Source organism: Heliangelus exortis, chromosome 1, assembly GCF_036169615.1.
Source record: "Heliangelus exortis chromosome 1, bHelExo1.hap1, whole genome shotgun sequence".
NCBI classification, from domain to species: domain Eukaryota; kingdom Metazoa; phylum Chordata; class Aves; order Apodiformes; family Trochilidae; genus Heliangelus; species Heliangelus exortis.
Window position 1 is genome coordinate 10614003 of NC_092422.1, and position 12139 is coordinate 10626141.

Genomic DNA, 12139 nt, shown 5'->3' on the forward strand with positions numbered 1-12139 from the left:
GCTCAGGTGTGTGGCCTGGGCTTCCTGGGATGATAGAACAAAAAAAGGAACAGAGTATCCTGGCTACTCAGTTTCCAAAGCTAACCTTGGTCTTAATTTCTTGCATGTCTTAGTGGATGTGCCTCTTTAGCCCCTGGGCACCATGCACATGAAGGTTGCACTGTCTGCATTTTGAGTTGTGTACCATGAGGGCCCACCCAGCTGAGAAGCAGAGCTTAGGAACAGGCAGAGAGCACCCTGCTAATGTGGCTTTACTGCTTCTGAAGCTGAAGGTGACTGTATCTCAACACAGATATTAAATTGTGCCTGTGGACATACCCTGTATTAGTACAGTAATGAATTTCTATAATTTTTCTTGCTATTTTTGGTGGAATTGTTACTGGAGGGAGCAACACAGGCTGCAGGTTTAGCTGTTACAGTTGCTTTTGTGTCATAAACTGTACCAAGCAAACCATGAATTTATAATGTTTTGAATTCATCAATTTTGTTGAGAAATTTTAATTTGTTTTATTGTGTTATAGAGGCTGTTATCCATTCTTTTCTATTTATCTACAGTAGGGTTTTTTTCTGGAGGCAATTCTCTTGGTTTTCTATAAGTGTTGCATGATTTTATATGGTAGTTAGGTCTCTTTAGCATAGAACATTGGTTTGTTTTTGCTTGTTAAAAACTGTAACATCAATTTATTGTGGAAAATAAAAAAACTATTAAATAATGGTTTTATCTCCTTTCACAGTGTATAGATTTATCTAACCAAGGGCATGGAAATTTCATAGCTTCCATTCACAAACTGGAACGTGAGAATGTAAGACCACAAAACAGTCTTGCTAAACTACAAAATGACACAGAAGCATCGATACTGGGTCTCAGGAATCCATGTGGAGAAACAGAGCACAACTACCAAACTCATTCAAAGATGCAAGAAAAGGAAGAGAGGTAATGTTTAGGAAGTACACATCTATGAAACTTCCTTTAAGCTTTTTGGAAGCATCTAACTAGGCCAAACTGTTAAGCTTTTTTGCTGTATCTGTTCAGCCAGAACTCCCACCAACATAAATAGTAGTTAGTATGTAAGAATTTCCTATGTTTTTCTGAGTGGCTACCTGAATTTGGCAGTAAATGAAGTCCCAGAAATGTCTGATCATTATTTTAATGCTTGTCACATGAAACAACTTAGAAATCGTTTTATGTGGTTCTTAAGTTATTCTTAGTTCCAGGCTTTGCAAAAAAAGGACAGAATGTATTTTTACTGCCAAATAAAAACAAGACAAGGATAGAACGTAAAAAGCAACATGAGAGGTAAACTGCTCCACAGGAGATGATCTTAATAAGCAGTTTGAACTATAACTCCTGCTGAAAAGCTTTGTGTCCTGCCAGTTTCATATGTTGGAAGTTTCATTAAATGTATTTTAATACCTTGTCTAGTTTTGGTGTTCTTGGATGACCTGATTTTTAAAAGAAATGTAATTTCAGATGCCCTGAATAAATCATTACTGCAATAAAGTCCTTGTGAGGGAAAAATAATGAGACCTAATGCTCATACTCATAGAAAACATACTATAGTGCTGATTTCTTTCTTAATTCCCTGTATTCATTGAAGCACTGAATTACCTTCAAATATGTTATTATCATAGCGTTGCAGTAATAAAAAGAAAATTAAACTCCTGGCTAAATGGTATTTCATGGTACAGGAGAGTAAAAATTAATAGGAAGCTAAATATTTTGATCAATTTAAATAAAGAACCTATATGATATCGCTAATGTAAAACAGTTCTGTGAAGCAAAATTTAAATAATTGGGAGCAAAATTGTACAGGTTAAGATTTTAAACTCATAAATTCAGTCTTCGGCAAAATTTAAAGTGATTTTCCTTCTGCAAAACAGAAAAACACCCCATCATTTGAAGTTACTTAAGATTTCCTTTTAAATGTGATGTTTGTTGGAGATAGTTATCCTGTGTATGTAAATATATATATATATGTATATATGTGCATATTCATAATATATACATATATATATGTGGAAATGGAAGATATAGCTATTTTCTTACTAGATTTCTACTGGTGTTGAAAATTTTGCTGAATTAAATATTTAAAAATCAACATACAGTCTATTCTGCACCTGTTGGTCTCATAATTTTATCAAGAAGTGGTCAATGCAATTTTTGCCTATGCTTCCACACTTCTAAAGTGAGAAAAACTAAGATTTTTTCCCCATATGCTCAGGAATTACACTTGCTGTACACAAGGAACTGTGAAGTTTCATTCATGAGAATTTAAATGTAGGAGGCAATAGAACTATGCACATAATATGCAGGATTTTGATTTCATAGTCACTGAAGACCAATGTTGAACCAAAACCAGGGAGAGAATCCTGGAAGTGCTAACCTTCCTCACAACACAGATCTCAACCATGCTACTGAACACAGTTTAAATTATAATTGTAATTAATCTGATGAAACAAATATATATTGTTCCTGGTTTTCTGGATCTAAAAAATGCATTTGATTTCCTAACTGAAAAACTATTTAGCTAAATAAATATATACACAGATTTCAGAAAGTATGCAAATTCAACATGTGTTATATTTACACATCAGCCAGACAGTCTTTTTAAGATTAGGCCCTCTCAGTTCTCCCTTTCCAAACACGGAAGCACCTCAAGATTTTCACAGTAAAATAAAATTAAACTTTCAAGCATCAAATGTCTGCAGACCAACCAGATAATTGATGTTGTTTGAGTGAAAATCTGGGCAATGTTTTATTTTATTGTGAGCATAAACATGGTTATTTTGGGTTTAATTTGCAGTTCTGTTTCCATGGTAATTATGGCACTGGAGAAAGGGCACAAAGACTTTTTTTTACAGAGTAAGAAATTAGAAAACATGGTGTTTTTTCAAGGAGGGTGTGTTTGTGTTTTAAATAGTAGCATTCAGAAGATGCACTTTTTGGGTTTCCTGTTTGCACTCAGAAACCTTTACAGGTATGAGCAATGAAAAAAAAACCCAAAAACTAAAGGTCTTTAACTACGTATATTCTTTAATATTTTTCAGTCATGTCTCACAAACAGTACCAGAATCCTAAGTGCAGGCAGAGTCATTAGATAGGAGACCTCTAGGGAAAATAAATTGCAGGAATTTACACTGGCTATTTAGAGAGAGGCATGATTTCTTCTTTTGTTCAGGACACAGTGAATTTCTAAATATTGCAGAGTAAGTTACGCAGGAGCAGCATCTTGTTGCTAAAAATTACTGTGGCTACATCCTACCTGTAACCACCTGAATTACTGCTCTCAAGAAAGCTGGGGTAGAGTGTTTTACACAGGTGTGTAGTGAGAGGACCAGGGGAAATGGTTTGAAACTTGAAGAGAGAAGATTTAGGTTAGACATGAGGAAGAAATTCTTTAATTAGAGGTTGATGAGACCCTGGCACAGGTTGCCCAAGGAAGTTGTGGCTGCCCCCTCCCTGGAAGTGTTCAGTGCCAGGTTGGATGGGACCTTGAGCAACCTGGTCTGGTGGGAGGTGTCCCTGCCCATGCAGGGGGATTGGAACTAGAGGAAATTTAAGGTCCCTTCCAACCCCAGCCATTCTATGGTTCTATGGTTCTATATATGACAATTGACTTACTTCTAATTGCCTTTTACATAAGCTTGCCCCACCTTCAGATTTCAATCCTTTATTTAGGCCTTGGCCACAAACAGCTGGTTTAAATTTTGGTGTGGTGAAGAAGCCTTCCTCTGATGAAGGTGATGTGTTCAGCCTGTTTCTTCCAAAATTTAAAAGTGCATGTGATTTCCCAAATTAAAGCTCCTCGTTTAACATAAAAATACACACAAAACAGATAATTGGTCGAGTCAAAGTGCACTTTCATCATGTGGCAAGGTTAAAGTGAGGGGGTAAAGGCTAGGACTCAATAGGTCTGGTAGCCAGGGACCTCTTAAGGGATCTTTGTTGACCCTGGCATCTCTTGTAAGGAGGTTTTCACTGCCTTTGGATACCACATGCTCTTCATCATGCTCACCACTGCGTCAGTTCCTGCAGTAGCTGAACTGGAAGCAGTGAAAACAGTCTCTTAGGAAAGTACTTTTTAACCATTTTTAAAATCAATCTATCAGTTACACTTTCAAGGTTGAGGCAACAGCGCAAATTCTGAAGACATTCTGGTCTTTAAAAACCTGTTGGTTTTTTTCCTCAAGACAGACCTTTTGGGTTTTTTCTCAACCAGCACAAGCTGTGTAGGGATTTCTTTTGCACCACAAAAGTCATTCATCTCATAGGGACCAGGCTTATTTTATATTTGAGTCTGGAAAAATCAGTCCTGTCTATATAATTTCCCTTTGTTAGGACATTGTTCTTCATTTCCCATTTGTCGCTATGTCAACAGTGATATTATTTTTGTGAATTATGTGTGTATGTTAAATAATCTGTCTCTGTAAAACCACTGAAAATATGTTATTGAACTGCAGTTATTGTGTATGTGCATTGCCATTGTTAAGTAATGGCCATTTTTTTTATAAATTTGCAGATATTTGCCTACCTTTACATTCGTGTTCAGATTAGAACTCTGTTCTTAGATATTATCTTGCACTGCACTGACAGAAATTTAAACTCCAACTGTGAAATGTGTCTGAAGCAAAGGTATGATATTCATATCAAAGCAATTCAGTGTAGGTGTTATGTTTTCCAAGACAGCAAATAGTCCCAGCAATCCTTTGGATTACAGTAGGAAGTGGAGTTCCTTTTCTTTTTTTATGGGGTGTCTGTTTTAAAAGCTACCATAATTGTAGGCACCCAGGTCTGAACATTCTGGTCTTAGTGAAGTAAGCTATAACATAACAGTAATAACTGTTATTAAATGCATAGAGAAACAGTTCTGGGTGAAAAAGAACACAGATCACATAGGCTTTACTGTGGGTTTACAGTGGAAATGACTTCCAAAAAGGTCAGAACACAAGATGAAAAAAAATCTGATTTTATTATTCATGCCATCTATCTTAAATTGAGGCAGATTTTTTCACTGTGGCCTTTGTCCAAACAGTACATGAAATGGACTTCTAAAAAAGGGAGGAGGGAGTATTCTCCTATGTCCCAAGAGTGCAAAGAAAAGCATGACAGAAAGGAGAAAACTCTCACCCCCCATAAAGGGAAACATCTTAGGTTATTCAGAAAACTGGAAGGCTTGGTGAATATTCTCAGATTATGTTAGAATGTATAATAATAATATAGCATCTTACATGTAATTTGCTTTCCCATGGGGTTCAGAGTATCTTAATCACTACTTTTATAATCAAAGAAAATGTATTCTTCATTAGTTCTCTGAGCAGTTCTGCATAGTACATTTATGGAGTATTCAGTTTCATGTGTAAGGGCTTACGTATAACAGGGTCCATTAAGACTGCACAAACACCCTTTCCCCATACCAGATATTTAAATTAAGATTAGAAAATGAAGGTGTGATCTTTCTGCACAAATACTTTCCTTTGCCTGTGCTTGGCAAATTCTTTTTTATATGGAAACAGAAAATCTCTTTTCCTTGGATCTGAGCAGCACTGCATACTCTTGATTATTTATAATAATTGTATTTTAGTGGCAGGGAAGTTGATCTTTAAAAGCTGCAGTTCAAATTAGTGAAGTAATTTTCTTTAAAGTGTTTTAATATATTTGCAATGAGCTATCATGTTTAAGTATAGTAGTTACCTCCCAAGACTAAAATTTCAATCTTATCATAAGCACAGTGCTCAGTACAATGGAAATTTTTACCTCTGAAATATTGCAACAGAAATGTAATAAAATCTGAAATTATTTTAATTTTTTTGCATGTGTTGGTATACAATACAAGTAAAAATGTGATTTAAAATCAGCCTAATTCAACTGACATTTGGGCAAGCTAGTCTCAAAATTCTCTGCTCTTATCAAGGTGGTTTGTTTCTTTTTTTTTTTGAAGTGCTACTAACCATAATAGTTTTTGCTTCACAGACCTACAACTGAATGAAAACATATTCTTTCACAAAAATTCTGATCACTTCAAGTGAGATATAAGAGTTATGGAACATCATCATAACAGATCAACAATTCTTTTGTTAGTGTGAAGATTTAGCATAAACAAAATCATGTTCCTGTCCAATTTTTTTTTTTAAAGTGTATTTTAAAAATGCAGGATCAAAGATTTCTGACTACATTTTTAATTAGCTTACTTAAGCATTCATTCTAAATTCTTGCTATTTGAACATAGTCACTGAAGGTAATAGTATTAGATCAAAATTGACTGATTATCCAACCACTAATAATAGGTTTTGTTTCCAATCTCACTTATACTTTCATATTTATTTCTTCCTATTTGTGTGGCTAAATTCTCTCTAGTTCCCATCATAGTATAAGCCAAGTTACCATGACATGGCTGTTCAGTGCTTACATAGCTTCACTGCAAAGCTAAAGAGATCATAGCCATTGGCCAAGGATGGGAAACAAACATGGGAAGAGTATTTGTACCTCTTCTATCTGATGTGAGTGGTTTTAGGTCTTGTTCCACCACAGTCATATGGTGAGATTACTCAAGCTCCAGTGAAGGGGTTTAAATAAGTGTGATTAAAGTCACAGCTGAAGCAGACAGAGAATGCACACTCAGCATAACTCCAGTGGAAAGTTGCTAGACTGGTAATGCTTAATCTTAGGCCTCTAACTTGATGTATACTCAAATAAAATAAAATTAAAATCTTCGCCTCCGTGTGATAGCTTAGAGTTTTAACTGGTTTTCAGACTTTGACTTTTCCTTTCTCTTTCAGAACTTTCCAAAAGAAAGAGGCATGGGAAATGGAACATCAACAAACTGCTGTGTTCACAGCCAATGGATACCACAGAAACCACAGTCCTGTTTTATATGGCCAAGGCTGTATCACTGGCTCAAAAAGCGATGGCACTTCATCTGCTTACAAACTTGGCAGAGGTCATGAAAAGAAAAGAGATGGTAAATCTCCATCACCACCTTTGGGCTTTGGTGGGCCATTTTCTGAAGAGGGCAGAACAGACAGCTCACTGAGCTCTGCTTACAATGCAGGAGAAATCAAATTACCCGTAAGTAACTATTTTCCTTTAACACATATATTCTCAAAGATTCATCTGTGGACCAAATGCAGCCCTGGAGGAGGCAAAAAATTAGATCCCTTCTGTTGTCATTACTATTTATATAGTGCCAGCCCAGTAAAAATGGAAGTACCTTATCCTAACATAAATGCAGTTTTTTTCCTGGAGATTAAACATCCCCTACTGGGCCATACCCCTGTACTACTAATGATGATGATAATTACCTGCCATTATGTGACTGTGAGAGAGATTTCTACATTTTAGCTCATTGCCTTCTGTATTGAGGCACTCTGCTTCATATTGCCTTCTGTAAGGTCATTCTGCTTTAAGTGTGTTTCCTAACACCTGCAAACTTACTGCCTTAAGTGCAGTTAGACAAATCAAGTTTACCCATACTCAGTTGATGGATGAAATCAGAGGAATTACAGCAATGATTTTCTTTGAGTTACCTATGGTATTTGAAAAGGAACAGAAATTATAAGTTCTGTAATCCCTATTTTTCTCAAAATTAAAGAGTACTAGTGCAGCATTCTTTCTTTCAGTCTGATTAGGCTGGTGAATACCAGCCCCCTTGACAAGTGGGATAAATCCCACTTTCCATAGGGCAGCTTCTTAGGAAAAGCCTTCCATAATTCTTTAACTTCAGTTCTTTCTTTAAGTATGACCTATATCCTATTCCTTGGTATCTTCTGTTCTTTCTTAGCCCTCCACCACAAGCCACAGATTTGTTTGTTCCACATGAAAATTTACCACTTATTTTCCAGACCTCAAACCATGCAACCACACTATCATTAAATAACAGAACTGACTAATGAGTAAGGAATGGAGTGCAGCCATCTCTCTGCCCAGTGGTGACACATCCATCTTTGTATCCAGGAGATCCTTAGCTGTGTGTGTGTGGCTGAACCTTTAGAGAGAGAAGAGGGAAGTCTTGGGCATTTACTGGGGGAGAGGGGCAATAAAGAATTTTCTTGCCATTCATCACTTAAATAGGAGAGAAAAAAATCTTCAAGCAGTTTGTGATTGTTGTACCCCAGTTCTGCTGCCCACTTCAGAAATGGATGCACATCCTTTCATAGGGGAGATGTATCTGCTGGAATACTGTCTTCATAGTCCAGAATCTCACTGTAGACAGGCAGCTCCATAGTGATGGACTGCCTGGGAAACAGGGATTGCAGTGCAGCCCTTCCTGGCAGCTGTGTCTTAGTAGCTGGAGAACAAGGAGACAACCACATAGTCTTGGCTGTTTGACCTCACTTTCATTTTTCTATTCTGATGCTTCACAGGAATGTTAAGTGAAGGGCTATTGGTTTCTCATGGCTTGGGCACCTCCCTCTTGAAACTGCTGACTGTGAAAAAATGGTTTTGATTTTTTCAGGAGAGTCTGATGAACACCAACTCTCCTCCTCCCTCGTTTTAAAAGTTTCAGGCAGAGACACCAGACCACAAAGCTTCTCTTTCCAGCCAGCCCAGGGAAAATGTCCATTCTGAGACACTTTTGCAAGCTGCAGGGAAACTATTTGCCATCTGGCACTCAGGACAGGGTCGTTGCCAAGACAGTTGACCAGATTATATGAAAAATACTTTCCAGCTGGTGTGTGGGCAAAGTACATAATGAAACTTTAGCAATGGATAATTCTTGTATAGTAACACCAAGTGATTGGCATTGAAATATCCACAAGATCAGAGGTTCACCAAAATTGAATTGTCACTAAGACTGACACTGGACACCACAGCTTTAATGCAGAGATGATTCAAGAGTCTGGAAAGCCACCACATCAAAGAGTAAGAAGAAAAACAAATATAAAGTATGTTGTAAACCAGAGTTATTTGACAGAGTTTTCAGGTCATTCAGTGAAATGTCCAGTATGTTCAGAACTTGTGAAAATGTTTAAATGGACCATTTTTCTGAAGACTGACTGTAGAAGCAATTGACAACATCAGAATTGCAGGTGATACCTACCAAAATTACTCTTTTGGTATTGAGGGAATAGAGAAAATAGTCTCTAAGGATTACATAAAGATGTTTCTTAGCAGTAGAGAGTCTTCAGACAAGCTTAGTAAATGTTCCAGTGGAAGCTCTTTCCTTTCAGGTACCTACTTACAGGTTACACATGTAGGGAATGTAACCCCTGCCTTAGAGTAAACTAGAATTCTTGGCTGTGATTCACTGGAAATTCCTGTAACCTCAAAAATTCTTGTTTCAAGGCTTTAAAAATTTAGGAAAATACCCTTTCTCTGAACATTACTTCAGGAAATAGAGTCATAGAATGGCTGGGGTTGGAAGGCACCTCAAAGATCACCCAGTTCCACTCCCCCTGACATGGGCTGGGGCACCTCCCATGTATTTGCCTGATCCATGCCCAGACTCTGGGAAGACTATTGCACAGAACAATCCAATGCCCAGCTTCAAGATTAATCTTTTCCATAGAAAACAGATAGTTAAATAAATAAATATATCAAGTTGGAAATATATGGAATTTGGTGCTTCAGAACAGCTCATTTTCTACATGGTTTCTCCATTTCAGCTGGAGCAAGCAGTTATGTACATTGTGCTTCCCAATCTGTATCTTTAATTTGTAGTGACAAATACTTTCTCATGTTTCTCATCAGATGATGGACAGACATTGCCTCTTCTTGCTTTCAAGACTTCAAGGCAGAAAAACTTAAGCTGCAGCAGGAAAATTTAAATTAAATTAAATTTAAAATCAGGAAACTTTCTAATGTTGAGGATGGGAAATTGTTTAATAAATAGGCTGCAATGGGAAGTTGTGGAATTTCTACCACTCAACATTATAAGGAATTATTTTGACAGTCTTGAGGCATGCTGTGGTCCTCTCACTCTTAGGTATTAATATTACCTACCAGATTAAGTACTTAAACCCTCTAGAAACCTTCCTATATGGCTTGGCAATTTCTCAGGCATCTCAGGGTTTTTTTCCTCTATGAGAGGAAGCATGTTGAAGACAGGCACCTGTACCTGCTGCCTGACTACTTAAACAAATCAGGTTGAAAGCTTACCAATGAGCTCATTTTATTCCAGTTAGAAAATAGAAATACACAGAAGTGTTATCTGAAGAAAAGAAATTCAAAACAAGGGACCACGAATCTCATCTGAGACATGGATTAAAGCAGTTCCTTCATGGTTTTGCTTCCTCAGGCACTGAAAGTAAAGACAATAAAGAACATAGTGAAAAAACAGATCAGAGGCTTGGAAAGCAAAGCTTAGTTGCTAATGAGAAATGTTGTCTTTTAGACCTGTTTAGATATAACCTTCTCTCAAAGTGCATAAAAAACAGTGCATTAGGGACCTATCTAAAATGATAGTGAAGTCTGACCCGTAGGCAAGGAGCTGTGGGGAACTGATCTGCTTACTCTAAGTGATAAACAATCTTCTCTCAGCTCAGAGGAAATGCAGAAATTACTCATTTGGGGTTCACAGTGTATTTCAAGAAAAAGCACATCAAAGAAAGGACAAGCTGCAGCAAAGGACACCAGCATTTTAGGAAGACAGCTTGATCATGAGGCCAATATGTTTCTAATGAGAAGGCAGCAGTTGTAGACATTGTTATAATGAATCTCTCACTCCATGTAACATTTCTGAAGACTGCAAGCAGGGGTCTACATTTGCTGCCCACATGGAAAAGGCCAGCATCACTTATTCTCTCTTAAGGATGACACCCATTACATTCGTATTTCAGATACACATTTTCATAGTTTTTTGTGCTCCTCACTGGAAGTGTTTATTTGCTCAGAATTGAATCAGTGATTCCAGAGCTGGTATTCAGTGAACAAAACACATGGGGATTCCTTAAGTAAAGCCTGCAAAGCCAATGCCTTCTTCATTATGCAAAAGCCTTCTTAAAATACTCAAAATAGTACTGCCAACTCTATAGTTGAATCCAAATGTGAGAAGGAGACGTGTTTGTGACCTATCCCATAAAGGAATAAGTGTGCATCTAGCCATGGCACTCAAAATCTCAGGAACAACTCTTCATGTGAAAACAATGAAGATTTATAGGTGGGGAATGATGAACATAGTGGTGAGGAAAACCAGAAGGCAGGTGATCTCCCTCCAGAATTTCTCAAACATTGGAAAATTAACATTTTTCCTTATCCCTGCTAGTGCTGGGATGGATACAAGGGTGTTGTACCACAAAGTGATCCAATACCTTTGGGTTCTTTATTCCTACATGGCAAATTAAGTCACTTTTTCTTCCCTGCCCTGTTAAAACACTGATGTGGAGGGACTGAGGGAAGGAGGATTCTGCTTTGTCTGTGTATTTCAGTTTAGGAGCCCCATGTATCAGAGAGCCTGAGAACAGCTGCCTGGCTGTAGAAGGATGGTGCTACATTCAGAATTTATCTCCAGCTATCACTTGCTGTATTTTGGAAAGAAAAGGCATTTCCTATAGGAAATCTCTGCATTTCACCTCAAGATCTGATATAAAGAGCTTAAATAAAATAGTTCTTTAAATCTCTTCTCTAGTTAGTGTCTTTTGGCCTGAAAACCTGCAAAAGGGCAGTTTTAAACCAGGATGAAAGCAAAGATCAGTCTGCTTCCAGTGGCTGTAGGAATAGCAATAGGGCCTAGAATAAAAATTTACAAGTGTAATGGAATTGGCCTTTTACAAAAAACATTTCATTTGAATATTTAGGTAATTTGGAACCATTCCTAACTGATGTTCTGATACATAAACTCTCCTCATATTCTAGGAGAAACTAAAAAGGAAATTATATACTAATAACTTAACCAGCTATTAAAAATATTTAATAGATTATTTAATTAAGATAATAAATGTCAATAATCTTTCCCAGTATATAATAAAGACAGAAAATTATCTTTCTTTTACTGAGTTTTACAGCTCCTGTACTAACTTTTGTCTTAGTTCAGTCAAAGAAAAATTATTTCATATTTCTTTTGTTAAAGACATTCCAGTGTATGCATCTTCAGCATTAGGAAAAAAAAATAACAAAAATTGCTGCTTAAGAGTTTAGAACTTGATCCAGCAAAGACTCACTCATGTGCCTTGCTTTATGCAACTCTGCATCCCATGACAACCA

General features: G+C 37.0%; 1 protein-coding gene across 3 annotated transcripts in view; it reads left to right on the forward strand.

Moving 5' to 3' along the window:
* The window catches only part of DEUP1 (deuterosome assembly protein 1), a 45293-nt gene that overhangs the window by 30749 nt on the left and 2405 nt on the right, over positions 1 to 12139 (forward strand). The window contains exons 11-12 of one of the 3 annotated variants that reach the window (XM_071733692.1): positions 735 to 934; positions 6778 to 7066. In XM_071733692.1, the coding sequence (XP_071589793.1) occupies positions 735 to 934; positions 6778 to 7066 (489 nt within the window). Of the gene's footprint in view, positions 1 to 734; positions 935 to 6777; positions 7644 to 12139 lie in introns of those variants that run through there. The other 2 variants (XM_071733682.1, XM_071733699.1) reach the window with 2 other exon arrangements.